This window comes from Acanthisitta chloris, unplaced genomic scaffold, assembly GCF_000695815.1.
Source record: "Acanthisitta chloris isolate BGI_N310 unplaced genomic scaffold, ASM69581v1 scaffold3280, whole genome shotgun sequence".
Taxonomy (NCBI): Eukaryota; Metazoa; Chordata; class Aves; order Passeriformes; family Acanthisittidae; genus Acanthisitta; species Acanthisitta chloris.
Genome location: NW_008649757.1, coordinates 28,956 through 50,506, shown reverse-complemented (window position 1 = coordinate 50,506; position 21,551 = coordinate 28,956). Strand labels below are relative to the sequence as shown.

Below are 21,551 nucleotides of genomic sequence, written 5' to 3'. Positions count from 1 at the left end.
GGGCTTCACAGTAATTTGTCTGTGGGTAATAGGATATTTTGTAGCTGAGGAATAAAACTCAGTTTACAGTAATATAAAAGGAAGACCACTTAATAATAGTTGCATTATGTTTATGTGCACTGGGGTTCCACTGTCACTGCTATCTAGGATTTAATTTCAGCTTGAATTAAGGAACTGTGTCTGAGTGAATATGAGACACAAATGGATGCAATTATGAACACTGTATATTTGTTACAGAACAGGAGCTGAGTGCTTTAACTTTTAACATGTTAGTTTCAACAGTGCTGATGAAAATGTTTTCAAAATGCAAGTGGTGGTGTTGCTTACTTCTTTTTTTTTCCAAATGAAAAGATTTATTACTATGCTCACATTTTCATGTGACTTCTTTTGAATTTTTTTTGAGTGATATTGTTCCTTCATGTAGATATGTTTCTTTGAGACAAAACAAACTCCATTGCTGTAGACTGCAGGGCCTCAGCATATTCCAAGGGTTGTGCTTCCTGAAAGCATCCCCTTTACTCTTGGTTTATACCTTTCTGCATTAGCTAATTCAATTTTTGTGATGAGCTTTTTCCAGTCAATTAGTCATGATGTCAGTTTGTTTCACAGCTTCTGTTACAGTGTAGAGTTATTTAAAAATAACTTTGTTTGATATTCTTCCTGTGAGCACAGAGGACACTTCCACCTCGTTGTGGGAAATGGCATTAAGGCAAGTATAAATTCTTATAATTAAGAAGTTTAGCTAAATATTCCTCCTTAAGGTATAAGTGGTCAGTATATCACTTGCTTTCCACAAGGGAAATTGCAAATATCCAGGACCTTACTCGAATTCAGACTTGCTTGTTAGGATTTTAGGCAGCTGTGTCTTATATCAGTCTGCACAAAACTACAAGAACTGCCATAGTATAAACCCCAGAATTTGATGCCTGCTCTTGTACCTGTTATTTTTCACAACAGAGCTGAAAGTCAGTCAGAAAGCAGAGCACCTCTAAAGTGCTCTGTGTTGATGTACTTTTAATTACAGGACATACAGGGAATGCCTTTTTTCCTGTTCTCCCTTAAAGTAAACAATTTCTTCTGTAGTAGTAGGACACTTCCATTTATTTCACTTTGCTTCCATCCCTGCTGACTTTAAGATCTCTAGCCTGGTCTTTGTGATCAAACAATATTAGGACTAGAGTGTATTTTTTTTGTTTGGTTTGTTTTGTTTTGAATGTGGCTTGAGGAAAAAGTTACACAACTTTGTTCAGCCTGGTGTCTGACTGCTTTATAGCAGGATTCCTGGTTTCCAGCCCTACTAGTCTTCACTTCCTCTTGAAGTAATTTGTCAAGTGACTCAGTGTATTTCCTTTTTACTCCCCCCATTATGGTTGTGAAGTTACTAATCTCATTTCTCATTTTGGTATTTGGAGAGTTTTCCAGTAGTTAAATTGTGTCATGAGTGATTCCTTCTTTGTTAAGACCTTGGATTGCCCATCCGAAGTGTAAGAACTCTGGGAGAAAGTTTCTGTGAGAGAAACGAACTTGAAAATCAATAGCCAGCCAGGCCACAGTTCAGTGGTAGAAGTGCTGCACCATGGGATTTCAGGAGTTTTTCCTTTGTTACGTTCTGTTTGAGTGTCCTTCCCAGGGACTCCTGTTCCATGCTGGGCTAGGTGAAAAGCCCAGGCCTGGGTTTCCTGGGGGGAGGCACAGGATGAATGTCTGCAGAGGAGTGTTGTCTTCTGATAAAACAGCAAAAGGCAGATTTTGGACTTTGAGAATCAGGAAGACTTGTCTGTTCCTTCCTAAAGAAAATAGGGAAAAAGGAAGTTAAATTCAGCATGAGCCTTAAACGGGAGAGCTGGGAGGTAAAAGAATACAGAGGAGTTGAAAACTTAGTTTACTGTTGATTTTCATTTGATTGATATTATGAATCATTAATCTACCTAATAAATGTATGTTTTAGTTAAATGCAGCAAACTGGGTGACAGTGAAAAAAAACAAACAAACAAGAAATCCCCTGGCAGTGAAAAATCCTCTGGCGAGAGAAGTGCCTCTTGGTCATACAGCTTGCCAGGTAGAAGAGCAATCATTTTACACATCAGCTATCTGAGAGGCCTGAATACAGAAAGTGTTCCTAAATAACTAGTGGGAAAAGTTGCCCATCCCTCTAAAATGGTGTTCCTCTGCACAGAGAGTGAACCTTGCCCATTGTAGGGAAGTGGAAATGTCACTACTCATACATTGGAAGGTCAAAGGCTGAAGTAAAGTTACCACTTCTGTCATTGAAGAGGTGATTGCTTTTACAAGGAAATAAACCCGAGTAGTTCCTTCTCGTCCAATTTAACATTTTGCAGCCGTTTGTCTTTTTATTGTGTTCAGAATTGTTAAATGGCTCATTTAAGATAATTAGTTTTAAATGGGAAGTGAGAAGAGGTTAATTAGATGGACTGAAGTTTTCACATTGGCACTTCACATTACTCCACGTCACGTTCATTTGCCTTAATTCAATCTTCGAATCGGTTATGATAACATCAGTTATGGACGTGAAAGCTGAAGGTTTCAATTTTGTCTTTTTAATTTTTTCAGGCAGGTTGGTTCATTCAATGAATAACTTGCATTGTTAAAAGGGTACTTAAAGGGGAAACATATGGTTTTCCTGCCTGAAGACTGTACAAGTATTATATTGTTTTTAAAACCAAAACAAATTGAGAAGTTTGACTGAATGTCAACAAGTGATTATAATCTTAATTGAAACTGGTCTGCAATACTTGCATTTAATGGGGGAGTTCATAACATGGTCTAAAAAATTAGATGGTAGTGAAGGTATTAAGTGTAATGAGTACCTTTGTGGATTTCTACTTCCTTTCTGAAATGGGGTTCCAGGGGAGAAATGCCCTTGTAATTGGTGATATTTTATGGCCTCATATGTAACCAGGTGGAGACATTTTGGGTGTGATTAAAAAAAAAAAGAAAAGATTTCTCTCATCTTGCTTGCCTGTCCCAAATCCTTCCATGCAGTTTCAAACTCTTATTACCTCATTTAAAAGGCCATGGTAAGGTCACAACTCCTAACTGAGGGCTGTACAGTGCTTGCCATTGAGCTTTGCTGCTCCCCTCCTTTGCCCAACTCTGCAGTGCTGTGTGCTCCAGAGAGCAGAATCTGGCAACTTTACTGTAAGCTTAGGTGTAAGGGGGAATCTGAAACTAGCATTAATAATTTCAAAATCAGTCTTAAATTTATTCAAATGAGTTAATTAAAAAACAAGCTTATTTGTTAGCTGCTACATAGGTGCCCTCCCAAAATGCTGTCACTAAAAGTCACTAAACTAAAGTTTTGTAGCCTGTTTAGAAAAATATCTAGAGCAGGTGCTGCTGCAGTGGCAGAGGCAGCAGGGATTTCCCTCCTGCAAAGAATGGGCAATGTGGTGGCAGATTGTTGCTGGGGTGTAACTGTAAGGATGCAGCTTTGTGCCATGGCAAAACATTTCTCTGGACAAGTGTCTAACAGGTTGCTGTCACATTTGCTCCCTTTACCCGATTGCTTCTTAACTGCTTTTTACCCGAAACAAGAACTGTGTTGTATGAAGACAAAAGCAGCAACTACAACTGAAAAAGGCAGTGTTTGCACTTCTGAGACAGTGAGAATGAATGCAGGTTAGAATAAAGGAAGTATCATCTGAGAAGAAAATAAATCAGACTGCTTAACACAGACTGGTAAGGAGGTTGCATCAGATGCTATTTAAGAAAGAACAAACTGCACAGGACCTTCAAGGTTCTCTGATAGCAATGTAATTGTTTTCTTCAGCTTATAGTGTGAGACTTCTGTGCCCCTTATAAGGGTTGTAAAGCTCGATGCACTCAGACTGAGGGAAGCCTAGCCTGTTGTCCACAGATCTGCTGTGTGAGAATAAATTGACAGTAGGCTTTAGATCTAGTGAACTTCTTTAGTGTCTGCAGTGTGGGCAGGGAAGTTGCAGTGAGTGGCATGGTCTGGTCTGGCAGTCCCTTTCTTCCTCTTGGAGTTCTTGAGGCCCCGTGTGGACATAAAACTTCAAGTAACAAGGTAGTGGTTTGTGCTGGTGTAGGACTAGACTTCTCTATAAAGGTCCTTCCCTGCTCAAGTGCTACACTCCTAAATGGGCTTTTAAGAATTTTGATTAATATTTAGTTTTCTGCTTAATGCTATATATGTGTGGACTGAGGTGTTACTACTATGATTTTTAAAAAAATAACTGATGTGTTCTTGTTCATGCTAACAAATACAAAGCTGATACAACAGACGTGTTGAGAATTTTTTTGCACAGTTAAGGCTCCACATGGTCTTTGCTGCTTGTAGCTTATAATTAACTCTGCAAAACAATTACAAAGCATTAAGAGCATAATTTACCCTGGAACATTCTCCTGCCAGAAGGTTGTGATCTCTTACAGTGACAGCTTACTGGTGCTGTGTTGACACACAAATCACCCTTACAAATGATGAGTGGGCTATGCTATCAAATATTTGCCTTCCTTCAATATTTGTAGGATGGGAATGTGAAATGTAAGTGCATTTGCTTCTCACCTGTAATCTATACTATGGAAGTAGAGTATATGTAGTTCCCCAAACAGACTTGAATCTGTCAAGTCACTTTTTGAATTTCTAAACACATTGTTCTTGTTTTCATTTTGTTTTCTACTGCTAGTTTGCAGCAGAGCACTGTTCTTTAGGTCTAAACTCACACTTACGGTGCTAAAACAATTGAAACTTCTTCAATGATAATGTAATTCTCTTGACTGCAGGAACTGGGAGTAATAAGAAAAATGTAAATCAACTTTTACACAATAAAGCTGACTTGGCAAAAATGGGTGTGTGGAGGAATGGCAAGCCAGAGCAGGATGAGTTAAGGCAGATTAATTATGGAAGACAAGCTGCCTAATTTTATACTTCTAATGCATATTACTGTAGTTGATATGAGAATGCTGTATTGAGGCCACTTGGAAATACATACTACCAAAATTCATGGTAGTTCTTCTCTTAACATCTTGTGAACTTGTGTTTCTGCTGAAGTGCACTTGAAAGCAGAGTAGGAATGTCTGGGCCAGAAACTTCCTTGAGAGATAAACTCCTTCTTATTCTACTCTGTACTGACCTCATTGATGTTACAGGTTATTCAGAAAGTGAATCAGATCAGACTTGCACTGCATTGATAATTAATGAGGTTAGAGGCAGAAGACAACACATAAGCACATGCTGTGTTGAAATGAAACAGACAAAAGAACTTTTCTAAGTACCTCATGTTTGGGAGGTAGAAAACTTTATATTTGAAGTTGCCCATGGCAGTGTAAGCCCATAGGATAAGGTAAGTGGAAATGAAAAATAATTGCAGCTAGCAGTATTTCTCCTTAGGGGCTCATATTGACAAGGAAAATAAGAATCATATTTTTAAAAGAAGGTGAACTGTTCTTGCAGTCAGCGTTTGGTGGTAAGATCTTAAGCCTCTGTAGCTCTACTGTATGTCCAAAGTGTGCAAGGCTGCCATGAATGTCACAGTGTGTGCACGCACCTAGGCTGCCTCCAGTTATGAGGTGATGCAGTCTTAAACTTCAGTTCCATTTTAGAAAAAGATGAATAATGAAGCTCTCATATTACAGAAAAATCAATGCAGGAAAGAAGAGCTAGTTAAACACAACTCCTGTGCCAATCCGAGTTATGTTTGCTGTGACCAGGAAATGGCTATGCTTAGGAGTGACAGGCATGTAATAGCAATGGACCTGCATCCTGCAGTTCTTTCTTTCTTTTCTTCCTCTTGTTCTTGTCTGATTGAGCATCCATTTTATTATGGAGAACTCCTTGTTCCAGACCTGGAATCTGAATCCATAATCTTCCTGCGTTTAGGGTAAGGGTGATTGCAGTCTGCTTCATTCTGTATGATGTGTCTGCTGAGCTCTAGGTGAGTCTCTGGTGCCTTCCTGCTGGTGTAGCAGCATCTGTGTGTGCAGCACAGATGGGTCCTCCTGGGATGTGGCTGGGTTCTCAGGGCAGACATGACCTGTGGTTTTCTTGTCTCTCTATTCATGTTTGCTTGTGCAGCATGTTCTCAGACAGGGTCTGCAGAATCCTCTGATGTATTGGTGGAGTCAGTTTTAGGTGTTGATGATAAACTCATGTAGAAGTGGTGCTCTTGAAACCCGTGGTGTAAGTCAGTGCAACTGGTTGATAGCTGCTGAAGCTGGAGATTAAAAGGATCTGTGATTCTGAAGTACTTTTATGTGAGTGTCTTGAGTGGCCAGATTGCTTACCAAACCCTGCTGGGAGTTTCTCCTCTCAGAGGGTAAGGTTTGTGCCTTCAGCTTTCGACTAAACAATTAATCTTTCGAGGCACAGTAGCTTCATTCCTTATCTATTCAAATTTGCTTCTTACTCAGCAACAGTTCAGTCACTAGATACCTGCTTTGAGCTGGAGTGTTCTCGAAATGTTTAAGTTGTGCAACGTTAGTGTAGGGAGGAATGCTGCACAGCCTGTCAGTCCAGCGCTAGGTTGAGCTTACTCTCCTCAGAACTCTGCATTTGCAGTTACAACCTCACTGAATCCAAATCCCCTGATAGGGAAGAATTCTGTGGGATTCGCAGTGTGCTTTAGTGGCTGTCAGCAGTGTGCTTGCCTTTTTTTCTTAAGTCACTCTCAGTTTTAATCTGCAGCAGTTTGTGTTGAGTATTATAAATATGTCCTTTTTTCTTCTTCCTTATAGAGTTGGCTTTCTCCTTACTAGTGCAGTCACCTGGAATTAATGTCCTTTCCCCAAGGCAAGGGTAGATATACAAAAATTATTCCACCTTACCCATTAAAAGATATCTTTTGCATAATTCTGTATTGCATTATTTCCACCTCAAGATGTAACTGATTTCTTTATTCATATAAACCAAAGTATATAGCAAGGTTGTTCATCTCTAACAAGAGTTCAGAAATGGGTGAGAGGCATCTTGTTTTTCGTTCAAATGTATCAAATGATTGGGGCCACTTTGGAGTGGGATTGTTTGTTTTTCACTAAGATCATTAGCAATCCAGACTTGTAGGTTAAGAATAGCTTAAAAATGCAATAATTTGTGTGCTGTTTAGATGTTTTAAAACTTCAAAAAGGTCTTATAAATTCAAGAACTGCATAGCCTGACTTCTGCTGGAAGAAATAATGTAGCACTCTATTCTACTTGGTACCATAGGAGTAACTACTTGTAGTTCATAACTTACTGTGCCCAGTTCCAGGCTCTCCAGCACCATCCAGAAGGATGTGGACTTACTGAAGCAAATCCAGTGAGGGGCCATGAGGATGTTTATGGGCTTGGAGTGTCTGATGTGCAGGAGAGGTTGAGAGAGATGGGATTATGCAGCTTCTGAAAGAGACAGCTCTGGATTTTAGCAATGTACCTGGTGAGGAGGTAAAAAAGATGGAGTCAGACTCTTTCTGTGATGCAGAGAGAGGGCAAGAGGTAGTGGTTGCAAATTCAAACATGGGAAATTCCATTTAAAGGTAAGAAAACCTTTTTACAGTGAGGGCCATCAAACATGGGAGTGTGTTGCCCAGTGTGGTGATAGTCTCTGTCCTTGAAGATGCTGAAAACCCAGCTGGATGTGGCTCTGAGCAGCCTGATTTGAGCAGGTGAGTTGGACTACAGATATGCAGAGGTCCCTTCCAACCTCAGCTAATCTGTGATCGTCTCATTACATAGTTAACAGTGTTTCGTGTAGGTTTGTGCCAGTGCTCTGTATGCTAATTAGTCACTTAATTAAGAGCTAAGGTATACATACACATCACTGGTTTCTGTTAAGTGCCTTGTCTGAATTCTCTCTCTGTGTTTATTCTGGCATATGCTAACTGCCAAGAAGTGTTACTGACCCAATGCTTATTTTATATTTCAAAGTATTTCTGCTGCTTGAAATGTCTTGTATGAAAAATGATTTTCCTTGTCAGGTTTTTATATTACTTTCCGATCCTACAATATTCCATAATTTCTCCTTTTATAGTAACGTAAAATCCTTTAATACCTTGCTAGGTCATGTTGGTTTTAAGTTTTCAACAAATTTTTCAGACGCATCAATTTTGAGCCTTCCTACTCCAGTGAGTTTATGTCCCTAGTCCTTAAATATAAAAATATATCACTTTGAAAAAAAATAAATTTGAAGTACTTTGAAATTTGCTCTGTTTTTGTAAAAATATCCTTTAAATGTCTTAATATTTTTGTAGTTATATTTTTAGCTATTCTAGCTGTTCTATGCAAGACAATTTTTGTCCACTGAAGACTTTGCCACTGACTAATAAATTCCTTCTCTGTATCCTTCAGCTGCTCATGAAATTGTGCTGTTGCAAGGGAAAGATGTCTAATTCTGTAGTGATATGTACTAAGTCACCTTAGGCATGAAATTAATTGAGGTTGCTTTAGATGATAGGCAAGTTATGCAGTAACCACTACTATTCTTGTGGCTATAATTGCACTGATGGTTTGAGGGAGTAGGTGGTAGCTCAGTAATGCTCAAACTTGCTGCTTTACCTTTCAGAGCTGTTGAGCCCCAGAGCGAGGGACAGTGTGCCCCAGTGGATTCCCTGTGGAGACGTTACAGTGAATTTGAGCTGTTGAGGAATTACTTGTCAGTTACTTACCCACATATTGTTGTTCCACCTTTGCCAGAAAAACGGGTAAGGAAACTGAGGCTGCAGCTTGCTTTGTGTTGTTTGTGATTTGTTTACTATTGACGTTCTTCTGTTTAACTAGGCTGACTTTGTTTGGCATAAGCTATCAGCAGATAACATGGATCCGGATTTCGTGGAAAGAAGAAGAATTGGTTTGGAAAACTTCTTGTTACGTGTGGCTTCACATCCTGTACTTTGCCAAGACAAAATCTTTTATTCCTTTTTAACACAGGTATAGTAAAGTTATTCTAAATACATTATTTAGTGAGTATTTATTTAAGATCATGTCCTTTTGCTCTTCTTCCCTCCTGTTGACCCATAGCTTGTTCTGTGTCAAGAGGAAGGACAGGCAATGTGAATAAACTTGAGGTGGAAAAGGCTTGTCCAGCTAAAAGCTTCTTAACAGCTCACTGCAGTTGTACAGTTGCCTTTCTAATGTACCTTATGACTTTTTTCCAGTCAGGTTTTAAGGCTCCTAGGAGAGAATTTCCACCTCTTTGGAACAGCATATTGGGAACTTAATGCATGTTGGTTGGGAATGCTTCCCGAGATCTAAAGCTGAAATAGCATGCTGTACTGCTGGCTGCAGAGACAGTACTGGCTTCCAATTCACTTTTTGCATATCCATGCTTGCTTTAGCTTTGCAGTTTGGATCATGACTCGTTTGTATGTGTCATGGTCCAAAATCAGTATAATGCATTGTCACGAACGTTGTGGTCCGGTTGTCAGCTTAAGCATTGCTTTCAGCTCAAGGGAATGTTTGATGTTTCTGTTTTCTGTGCTTTCATGAGAGGTTCTCAAATAGTGGACTGAGCAGCTGTGTTTGCCACAGCACAGTGTAGTGTGTAGGTGAACCAATGCATGGGAGCTGAAAACATTGGAAAACCAACCACTACACCTGAGTGAGGTGAGGGCATGTGCACTGCAAACAGTTCTCACATGTATGTTCTCTGTATGTACTCTGCCTTGAGCTGCAAAGGTCCTTGGAGCTGCTGATAATCTCATAGGCAATTGGTGGTAGCTACCTTCTAAAGAGCTGAGCTGCTTCTTTGGACAAAGCTGTGTGGCTCCTGCTTCAGTTCATAGAATTGAATAGTGAAGAGAAGAGGGTTTTGGGGGGGAGATTAGTATGTAAACATAACATAATGATTGGTTGTTCTTAACCCAGACTCTAGAAAAGACATGGGGAGGATAGCTGAGGCAGGAGCCAGGCTTACTGGAGAAGCTTTTCTGGTACAGGCTCTCATATAGGGACTTGTAAAAGCTGCAGCATTCTTAAATCACTCTAATTGAACATCCTTTTCCTGTATTTTTAGGAAGGTGGATGGAAAGAAATGGTGAATGAGACTGGATTTCAGTTAAAGGTAACTACTGTCATTGTTTGTCTCATGACTGCTGTGACACAGAGATATTCCAGCAAACATGTTTTAAGCTATTTATGAAAGGCTGTTTGCTATAAGAATGAGTTAAAGGCATTGCTTGATGTATACTTGTAACTACAGAAAGCAGGGATGTTCTTGGCATGTGATAGGTAGGACTTCAGTTGTTCTCTAGAAGGCTTGTTATGTGCCTTTGTAATTCTGCTAGTAATGTAGAATTATGATCCTCATAAGTTTTAAAACTAATGAGCTTGAGCCCAGAGCAGTGCTCAGTTATGTTGTCAGTTTAGTTTAGCATTGTTTTAAAGACAAGTGTCTTAGCCTGGTAAGAGGTGCAAGGTATCAAAAAAATCAAAAAAAGGATAAGCAAAGAGGTCTGAATTGTAGGGTTTCTTTACAAGGAGAAGTTGCTGACAGGGACTGAGACAGATTTGGTGCCCCTTAACTGTTTAACAGAATGTGTCTTGAAGTAATACTATCCCCATTGACATCAGTGAGTTCATGGCTGGGTAAACTGGTGGAAGACTTGCAGGAATAAATGATCAAAGGTCATGTGTCTGTACAGGACAAGAATCTGAGAAGCTGATAGATTGCTGTGCTGTGTCTGGAAGAATTACTATATGGGGACAAATACTGAGCTTTTTGTTTCATTGTAATGTGATCTGCTCTGGTGAAATCACAACTGAAAACTAGGTGGATTATGAAGAATTATTCTAAATAGTGAGAGCTAAAGAAAATCACTGGTGCTCTTATCCTCAGTGTCCAAGGGGCTTTGACACTGACGCTGTTGATAACTGAAGTTGACAATAATTCTCTTCCAACACAGTGGGGTTTGCATATTGCTCCTATTCATAATGCAAACAATGTAAAGTTCTGAAGCTGTGTGTTCCTGGTCAGCACATCTTTATTTCAGCTTACACTCACAGGAGTTCAGAAAGTTTGTACTGGCAGGGTATGTTCAGGAGTTCACACAGTGTTGTGTGCATGGAACAAAACTCACAGCAGAATACTGAAAATATTTGCCTACCTGAAACCACATTGTAGATTAAATGGAGATGAGAAGTCCTGCTTACTTTCTAGATTTTGGTGTGTATAGTTCTCTTTTACAGTTCTGTTTCCTTAAGGAAGAAAATAACTTGAAAAAGCTTGGAAGAAAGTATCTTCCTTTATTCTGCATCTGAAGTATAAAACCTCAAAATTTAGCACTATGCTGGAGGAAAAATCCTCTATTCACTGCATGTCTTAGGCTGGAATCAGACCACTGGTTTACATGTAGCTGCTGCTTCTGCTGCATTAAAGCAGGGTGTGTCTTTTGTCTGAAAGGGTTTGAACCAGGCTAACTAAGCTTTAAATTAGGCATTAATGCAGTGTAGCATGTTACAGCTGAATGTTGATGTTGGAGACTTTGTTTGTTCTGCCAACTGTGTCATTAAATCATGCATTTCCTCCCTCCCACCCCCAGCACTTAATTTTATATTTAAGGGATTTGTCACTTGGGATTTTATCCCTTCCTTTAGGAAAGAGAAAATTCCTCTCTCTCTTCAGTTTACTTAAATGATTATGGGATCATAGTAGGAATTAAATGTCTGAAAATGCCTCAACTGTACCTCATTTGATGGGGAGTTCAACTCTAAAATGCTTGTATGTATTAGTCTTAAATCAATTTTAAGACTGGACAGACATTTTTCTAGAATCCTAACTGGTGCAAATGCTCAAAAGTGGTGTGTGGGAGTTACTGTGCTGCGATTGCAAGAAGGAAATAATCCTACTGAGATGGTTGAGCATTAGCAGGATTGTGCTTCCTGCCTCACAGTGCTTGTATGCTTCCTGAACTCTTCCTTCAGAGCACTGCATGTGTCTGTGACAAAAGACAAAAACTCGCCCTGTTAAGTGTAAGGTGGGAAGTGATCCTTTCCCAATGTAAACCTGGGAATGTGTATGCTGTCCCAGCAGATTCTAATGCATTTAGTGCCTGCTGTTTGAACATGAATACAGCGTTTTCTGAAATGGCTGTTCAGAGGAAAGGACTCTGAGAGTGTCAGTGTATATAGGTGGTGCTTGTTCTGTGAGAAAAGGTGTGAGGAGTACACACAGATGCATGTGAACAACCCAAAATTTAACTGGCTTGTGTATTGACTTGTTGGGGTATAGCAGTGGAGGTCCAAGACCATACAAGCCTGTGAAACACTCTGAATAACATAAAGGCTGGGACTTGGTATCTTGGCCATGCTTCCCCATGCTGCCTTGTCTTGCCTTCTTTTCTTAGAGAAGTGCCACATGTGCTGGTGACAATGAACCTGGTTTCTTCCAATGTCAGTCAGTCTTAGTCTTGGGGATTTTGTTTGCTTACCTTTTGGTTTGTGGACTATGTTTCATATTGGTGGTTTGGTAATTGGAAGGACAGCTAAAGTTAACCTACTTCTGCCAAGTCCACCACTAAACCGTGTCCCTGAGTGCCACATCAATGTGTCTTTTAAACACCTCCAGGGGTGGTGACTTGGGCACTTCCCTGGGCAGCCTGATCCAGCACTTGACAACCTTTCTGGTAAAGAAATTTTTCCTAGCATCCAATCCAAACTTCCCCTGTTGCAACTTGAGGCCATTTCCTTTTGTCCTGTTACTTGTTACAAGGGAGAAGAGACCAAGCTCCACCTCACTATGACCTCCTTTCAGGTAGTTGTAGAGAGCAATAAGGTCTCCCCTGACCTTCCTTTTCTCCAGGCTGGGTATGGGGTATCTTCTGCTCTGCCCAAATACAGTGGGAGGTGAAACAGTCTCAAACTGTGCCTGTCTCATCTGTAGAGGTTATTTCGAGGGCCCTGAAGGAAGGACTCTGTTCTTGGTTTGGGAAAACACTGTGTTCCCTTCACTGTCAAATTCAAAATAGCTCTCCAAGCTCTGAGTTGGCTGTAATAGTGCACAAAATATCCCTGTCTTATATCAGCACTAACAAGTACTGCTGAAGTAACTCACTGCTTGCAGTTGTGGCACAGCCTGTTAGCTCAAGGAGTCCACGATAGGAAATCTATACATCCTGCAAGATGTGCTTCTATAATTTTTTTATTGAAAAGAAGGATGTTTTGATCAAAAGTAAACTCCAGCCATTTACCCAGAGTTGAAGTTTTCATGCAGCCCTGAGAGATCTGTGTGTGAAGTGCATCATAGAAACGAAGGCTTGTAGTGGTGTGGGACCTCTGTGGATGATGTTGGGATCTCTTGTTTGCATTGGTGCCTTATTAAGAGTAAATCTCCATTGCACAGTTTAATATTCAATTAAACTGGGAAAAAAAACCTTAGGAAGGTTCCATACTGCCGTTGCAGTAATTGGTAAAGCAACATCTCAAAAATTAAAGCAGCAAATTGCCTTCTTAATTAGGCATTGAACTTTATTCTGTAGAGATTTATATATGCTCTGCTATAGAGAAGAACATTGCATTAAAAATGGCTCTATTCTGATATACAAATTACATATTTTCTGTAAAACAAGTCATAAAATAAGAGAACACCATATATAGGATTTTGATTTCACTGGGGAACTGTTCCTAGTAATAAAGAGCATATAGAGGTCACTCTACCACTGGTTTTATTTGGTTTGAAAAATATAAAATAGCTTGTCCATATGGTCTTGTGTTACCTAATTGCTTCATCTAAAAAGAATGTAGGGTTGTGTATCATAACTCCATGATTTGTGTAGCATTTTCAGAAGGGACTATTTTTGTGGGATTTGGATTATACCAGTTTAATTTTAGTGGTTACTGTTGGCATCATATTCACAAAAATAGCTTCGATTTTTGATTTTTTAATAACAGTATCTGACATGCAGAGCAGCTAGTGTCAACTTGTTCAATGTTTGAAGATTTAAGTATGCCAAGAAGCAGGATTTTTTTCTAATGGTGATGCCAGAAGGCTGAGGTTTTTTTGTCACTGAAATTTAATTGCATTAAATTAACAAAGCTTTTTTTTCCCCCCTTTTCAGGCAGATTCCAGATTAAAAGCTCTTAATGCAACATTCAGAGTGAAAAATCCAGACAAGTAAGATTTCACATCCTTCTTCCCTCCCTTTCCCTTTTTCAGTTACAACTGTATCTTCAGGTGACAGAATATTCTATCTCTTTAGTATAACTTCAGAAAAGAAAAATTATCTTTCTGCACTTCAGATCTTAGCAGAAGCCCAGTAAGGAGGCAGTGTGAAGAGGCTTGATGAATCCTGTTTCTAGGGGCAGGAAATGTTCAGAAAAATTCCATCACTTTATGCAGAACAAGTATTTCATTTTAGATACACTAAAAGGAGTGGAAAAAGAAACCCCAAGCCACACTCAGCAGAAGAACCTCTCAATATTTGTTTGCAAAGAAATCTTTCGAAGTGTGAACAGAATACAGACTGATACTAGGTCTTTCCAAAAATTTGCTAGTGTACAGTTCTGGATGCTCACACTCTGGTTTTTGCAGTTCATAGTTCTCTTCAAGCTGCCAATTTTCACAGATGCTTTTGGAAATCAGAGGTCAGTTCAGCTCTGCTGCAGTTTAGGAAGCTCTGGGACAGGCACTAGAGCAATTTGCTGGATTGAAAAACTGCTCAGAATTGCCAGGGTATGTAGTGGGAGGTTCATCACACCCTGGGTGATGTGGAAAGGGTAAAGTCAGAGTTTCTAGTTCTGCAATAGTTAGAAACATCAGTGTGTGGTGATAGGGCCAAGAGATGTTGCTGTTTGCTATCTATAAGCCACGGAGACCTGTGCAAAATGTCCTTCTGGGTTCATCTGTTGTCCAATAGTGGCAATAGGAGATGCTATTTATGGAGAGCCCACGTGCCTGACTGCTTTCTGTTGTCTGCTACCTTTGTACTTACATACAATCTGTGGGTATTGTACTGAGGATGTCAGAGGGTACACACCTTTCTGAAACTCCTTACAGACTTAGCTGTGAATTGGTCCAGTCCTTCCTTTTTTATTGTGCTTGCTTTCACAGCCTTCTGTGGCAGCAAGGGAAGCTTTTAGCTGGGATTTAATATAAAAGACAACAGTCACGAATGAGATCAGAAGGCAGAAATTCTCTCTGTACCTGTAGGTGAAATTGACTCCTTGTTTGAATACTTCATCCTCAGTCATCTTCCTCTGTGGCCAGTAGGAGTTAGCTTTTCCTGCTCTCACTGCAGGTGAGCTTTGCCAGAAGTTTGACTGTAGGCATAGGTGGGCAAGAATGTTTAACGCTGAGGTGAGGAATATCCTGTTATGTTTTGAGGTAGTGATGTTTCAGAAAGCAAAGCAGTTGTGAGAAGTGGCTTGTTAAAAAGCAGGAAAAGAGTTAATACAAGGAAAACATGAGAAAGTACTTGTAACAAATACAGTCCCCAAGTGTCTGTCTCTAGAGCCTTCACAGTGGTTAAGAGATATGGCACATGTTTTCTGTTGTATTCTGCTGGCTACACAGCTTCCCAAATGAGCTTGGGAATGCAAGTTGTTTAATAAATAACTGATGAGCAGAAGTTGTTGGGTTTTCCTGTGGTTTTTTGTGTTGCTTTTTTCAAAATTCAGAGAGAGCCTTTTAAAACAGCATGTGTGGCTCTAACAGGAGGGATAGTGCCTTGATCTGCCTGGCTTGAGCTGCCTGGAATGTGCTGCCTTGCCCCTCTGCCTTACCTTCGGTGCTTGTATGGCTGGGTGGTAAAGTGTGAACTTACCTTGATGAAAAAAAAGGTGTGACTGCTGTGTGGAGTGCAGGTTTTCAGGTTCCTGGATCAGGAGAGGTTCAGGTGAAGAATAGCTGCAGCTCCCAGCCTGGATTGCCTTGCCATCCTGTGGAGCTGCATCCTTTAACTTAGCAAGGTGAGGAGCTTTATACAGTGTTCTTTGGGGTCAAATGTAGACTGGAAACTAAACCTTCTCCTGTGAGAAGCAACTAACATTTTTAATGGTGGAATTAAATGGTGATGGAAACCTATTCTGGTGCTCAGAGGTAATTTTGTGTCTACTGCAGGCCTCTGATTCAGCCTCATGGCCCCCATCCTTTTGTTCTCTTTCTGGGCTTTAAAAACTAGAGCTTTTTATTTTGATGAAAGATTTCTTTAGAAAACACTAAATCCTTTCCTAAGGCAGTTTTTTTTTTTTTTTTTATTTTTAAAGTAGCTTTCTGGGCTTTTTTTGTCTGGTTACTCAGTTGAGTGGTTTGTTCTTAGTGAACAGTCCTGTTCTTGTAGTATCTCCTTCACTAAACAGGAGACTGGGCTTTAAAAACTAGAGCTTTTTATTTTGATGAAAGATTTCTTTAGAAAACACTAAATCCTTTCCTAAGGCAGTTTTTTTTTTTTTTTTTATTTTTAAAGTAGCTTTCTGGGCTTTTTTTGTCTGGTTACTCAGTTGAGTGGTTTGTTCTTAGTGAACAGTCCTGTTCTTGTAGTATCTCCTTCACTAAACAGGAGAATGGTACTGCCCGATGCAGGCATTTTTTTTGCTAAGATGCACGAAGTAAATAAATTGTACTGAAATGCTGCCTATCATAAAGGAAATTTTCTTCTTTGCCAGTATCATAAAAGATATTTCTAAGAGACCTGCTGGTGTTCTTACACCAATGTGACCTGATCAGTCCTTCATTTGTGTCTCAAGTTCTATTTAGTAGCTCAATTAAGTATCTAGACTGTTGGTAATGCTGCAGAACCAGTAAAACCAAGTGAAAAGTGCTATTTAAAAAGACCTCAGTACCTGAGTGCCAAAACTGAGTCTTGTTTCATGCTTCTGCTGTTATGATGCACTGGAAAGTAAAAATTCCTTTGTATGCCTCACTGAACTCAGTTTGAAAATTACTTTATAATTATGTAAATTTTTTTACATGAGCAATGAGTAGGACTTAAGTCCTACTTGAGGAATAAACCTTTGATCTGGAACGTCATCACCCTCTTAAAAACAGTTTTTCCTGAAAATTACATTTGTAAAATTTTCAACCTTCACAGAAGATTGGGAATAAAATATCAGCACTTTGGTTTATGCTTTTCTGGAACAATAAAAAGAAGACAGTTTGGTTCTGAAGTAGGAATTTTTTTAAAATGATGTTATTTTTAATAGAGGAATTGGTATAGGAGAAGATGTATTGCTGCTGGAGTCTAGGGTACTGAAAGTCCTCTCAGGCTCCTGACTCTTGCCTTCAGGGAGTACAGCATTCCTAAAAGATTTCTTGCCACAGAACAGGATAAATAAAACTCTTCATTATAAATTTCTGGAGTGGAAAGGGGAGTCTTCCTGAGCTGAAGGCATGCTCCTTAATCTTTTGTTTTTAGTTCAATTATTTCAAGTATCTTCACTGTTCGTGTCTGCAGCTGTCTGACATGCAGCCCTGGTGCATATTTTATAAAGTGTAAACTGAAAAGATTGCTCTCTAAATCCCACTGCGCAGATCAGTGACTATATTTATTTTTCCCATACAGTTTCTCTGCTAGCTTTTAAATCTTTTTATGTACTTTAACCCTGTGTGTGTCGTAATCTTATAAAAGATGCCTCTTGGAAATCAAAAATATTAGAAATTGTAATAAAGCTTCTACATCCTGAATGTAAGGATGAGAATGTTTTTGGGAAAGACTTCCTGGCAGGGGAGGAAGAGGTGTTAAATGAAAACCCCTGGAATTTCATATTCAATCACCCCAAACAAGTGACCCGACTCATTTCAGTAAGACCTCTTGGGTACAAGCTATTCCAAAACACAAAGCCTGACTGTATGCCTGTGGTGGGAGGAGGGATGAAGTGGGTTTTTTTCATTCTTGAGCGTCAAACTAGAAGACTAATCTTAGTCTCCCATTCCTTAATTCTAGTTGCATTCCTCTGTGTTTATTTATATTCAGTTCATTGTTTAGTAATTTAGGTAGCAGTTTCTGGTTTCCCATCTGGATGAAATAAATACATGTACCAAAGTAGGTCATGGTTAGACTTGTGTGTACTAGGAAGGGTTTACATGTACACAGGAGGCTGTTGCTGTGGCTTAATTGGTTACCTGTCACTAGCAAAGCTGTGGCAAAGGATTCATCTTAGTCATTAGCTAAAGGTATCAGCTTAAACTACCTCCAAGGCTTGACCAGACTGGCTGATAACATGCCTCTTCTTCAGAAGTGACAGGCCAGCAGTGTGCACATGATCACTTGTGATGGGTTACCTGCCTGGTACCTTGTTAAGCTGTAGTGGTTTGATGGCTTTTAACCATACATGACTCCTGTGCAGGTACAAGTCTCAGTAGGATTTCATATCTAATGTTACAGTTACTGTGCAGATTAGCCTTAGAGGAGTTGTGGTAGTTGTGAATGCTTCCTTGAACTCCTGGAAAGCTATGCCCAAAACTGGCTCTATGGCAGCTTGGAGGTAAAGTATCTTCGTCAAGTCAGAAATGTGAACGTGTTTTTATTAAGAAATGTGCTGCAGAAGATTTTGGCTTTGTGCTTACTTGAAGCTTTCCTGTTCACCAATGTTTGATTTCTGTAAATCCCATGAATAAACTTTATGAATAAAGTTTTCTCTTAAATTGATCTGAGCCTTCACATTTGCATATTAAAAATAGCAGTTATGTAAGTGTTGGGTTGTTCACTTCTGGGAAATTAAACTCTGCAGTCCCTTCTTTAGGAGTCTTCAGCTAGTTCCACTCCAGCACAGTCCAGGCTCTGTCTCCTGGCTGTGGCATTGTGGCTCTATCATGCTGTGAAAGTTTGCTTTCATGATGGCTAATGATGTACTATCTGTTTCCTGCTCCCAGGAGATTTACTGAGCTAAAACACTATAGCGATGAACTGCAGTCTGTCATATCACACCTTCTGCGAGTCAGAGCTGTAAGTATTTCCCATGTGTGTCGTGACAAATAGTATGATTTATTTATAAGGCAGTATTTCTTGTATAGGCAAAAGAAGTGGTGTATGTGTTCTAGAATAAGGGCGGTTTTGCCTGAAGGAGTCTGTCTCTGGAGTGTGGAGTGGGAGACAGCAAGGGGTGGAGGCACTGACTTTGTACAGATTTGGGAGGGGGGAAGAGTTCCAGATAGGATGGTTGAGTTTGACAGTGCATGTGGCTGATCTGCTCTCTCCTGCCATGGTCACATATCACAGTGAAGTGTGTTAGAGAGGCTCAAGGTGTCTGCCTCTCTCTGCTCAGCAAAGGAGTTGCTTTTGCTGGATGGCTGGGCTGGGAAGGGCCCCAAAACACTATTTTTTGTTCAGACATATAATAGTTTGTTTTCCAGACCTTGGAGTATGAATCCTGTGTGCTTCCCAGTATGCATTTTCTTCTTTTGCCTTATTGTTTGATCTGTGATGTATAATAGTCTTTCTAATGATGAGAATAATTATGTCATGCATCAGGACACTTTATGGGATTGAGAGTAGAAGATTTGTTGGATTTTTAAGTCACAAAAAGGAAATAGGAAATTACAGTTCCAATAATGAGAGCATGATACTTCTTTTTAGTGTGTTCAATGGGGATTTAACTGCAGATGGAAACTGTGTGGCAGAGAGGATGGTAATGGATTGCCCTGATGAGCCAAGGTTCTTGAGAGGATTAATCACTGGTGTTCTACAGACAGTCCTGTTTCCTCAGGGCTGTGTGTGTGAGATCTGTTGGGCAATTTGCTCTTGTTCCCTTTTTAGTGCTATGACTGACCTGTAATGGCAGCTCTTGCAGAACTTCACTCATTCATTTGGCACATCATGATTCCAAGGGCATTAGCTGGATTACAACTCACATTTCAGTGTGTACATGTCTTTTCTTCTGAAGGTGCTGCCAGCATTGTAGTGTGGCTGCAGCAGGTACTGGTGCTCCAAACAGCTGAAATGACAAGTTCTGCAATAGATAGCTTATTTCCTTTCCCTCGGTGCACTGAACTGGATGAAAAAAATCAAGTCAATTGTTTGAATTTTGCTGAAGGTTTCCCTAAAATCTTGATGTCAGGATGGACTTGTCTTGCCATCTGGAAGTTAAATGAACAGGTGTGCTTGTAAATTTGGCATTATTTGGATAAAGGATGCTTTATATTTGGTTATCAAAAACTGAAGGTAACTTGGCTATTTACGGTCTCCATAGGTATATCCTATAAATGATCACTTCCAAAGAAACACTTGAAATGCCGCTTTTCACTATAGCTTTGATTGCAACTTCCATCTCCAAGACTTAATGCTGTTGATTTTTCTTTTAGAAGGGGCTTAGATTAGCTTTAGGCCTAATCTTGTTTACCTGTGTAAAACTATTGGGGCTTTAGCTTGAAGGTTGTGTGTGGATTTTCACAAAACAATTGCACTTAGTGTTGATGCCCAAAAACCTGACTCTCAAATGTTTTAGAGGGTAGCAGACCGGCTCTACGGTGTCTACAAAGTCCATGGCAACTATGGAAGAGTGTTCAGGTAAGAGCTTATTGGTTATGTTGCTATCCTTTTGAAAAGTATATTTGAAACACTTCATTGTCTATCTTGAAAAATTCGGTATTGCAGTGCTAATGAGACTAATGTGTTGCATACAGTGATCTCCAGGTCTGCTGAGCTCAGTCTCTAGCAGAAGACTTAAGCTTTCTGTTCTGTATGTCAGAGCTCTGGGCCTTTTGCTGCTGCATTGGCATCTTGTTTCCTCAGAAAGTAACTCACTATCTGTCTTCATGCATTTGTCTCTGAAAAGCTTCTAGATGCTTTTAATGGTTAAAAATCAACAATTATATCTATCCAATTTTAGTAGCTTTTAAAAGCGAATTTGCCAATCTTTTTTTTTTTTTGATTTATATGAGTGAATTGCATGCTCAAGTTTTCCATCTCACTGGAGAATTAAAGAATCTAAACTTCTGGTTAAGGGAAACCTCCTGCTTCTACACACTGTTCAAGTGCTAAATTTAATTCTCTGGGTTAATGGATTGCAGATGTCTTTCTCATTGGGGGTTTTAAAATGAAATTAGGTGTAGTTCTGTAATAACACAAAGACAAACAAATGCCAACATCAGCAGAGTGGAATGTTTATGAAAAAATGAAGGACAGAATAGATGCATTGCACATAAATTATGTGAAATATAAGGGAAGCCTCTCCTTTTGTCCTTGCAAATTCTTGTAACTGAGAAATCTTCTAAGGTTTTACAAAACTGAGAACACAATTATAATTGTAGTGTACATACCTGGATGTCCAGAACAAATCTTTTGCTATCTCTCTTGTAGCTCTGTTTCTTTCTTTATCTAAATAATTCCTCTAATGTAAATAGGTAGTTGCCGTAATGAGACCGTTACTAGTTCACTTTTGTTAGTGAACAGAACTGAACAGAAGTCTACTATGAAAACAGAAAGCTACAAACATCAAATGGTTTCAGGAGCAGTAAAATGCTTACAAAAGTCAAATCCCACTCTGGTTTTTGGAATGAGGGGCTTCTGTCTGATGTATTGTGAGTCTGGAAAGCTTAGTTTCTCCTGATGAGCATGTTGGACCAAAATCTGGTTAGGAAAGTTCATTGTTGTTCCCCATCCCCCAGTTCATATTAAGTGCTAGGTGGTTTGGGTTTGTTTGTATGGTGGTTTTTTTTCTTTTAAGTTGA

The 21,551-nt window shown here is 39.6% G+C and overlaps 1 protein-coding gene across 1 annotated transcript in view; it reads left to right on the top strand.

Annotated features, from left to right (window-relative positions):
* Positions 1–21,551, top strand: part of SNX4 (sorting nexin 4) — a 33,490-nt gene that overhangs the window by 1,692 nt on the left and 10,247 nt on the right. Inside the window, exons 2-7 of the mRNA XM_009069922.1 lie at positions 8,517–8,655; positions 8,732–8,881; positions 9,966–10,013; positions 14,005–14,060; positions 18,756–18,828; positions 20,327–20,388. Coding sequence (XP_009068170.1) covers positions 8,517–8,655; positions 8,732–8,881; positions 9,966–10,013; positions 14,005–14,060; positions 18,756–18,828; positions 20,327–20,388 — 528 coding nt within the window. The remainder of the gene's footprint in view (positions 1–8,516; positions 8,656–8,731; positions 8,882–9,965; positions 10,014–14,004; positions 14,061–18,755; positions 18,829–20,326; positions 20,389–21,551) is intronic.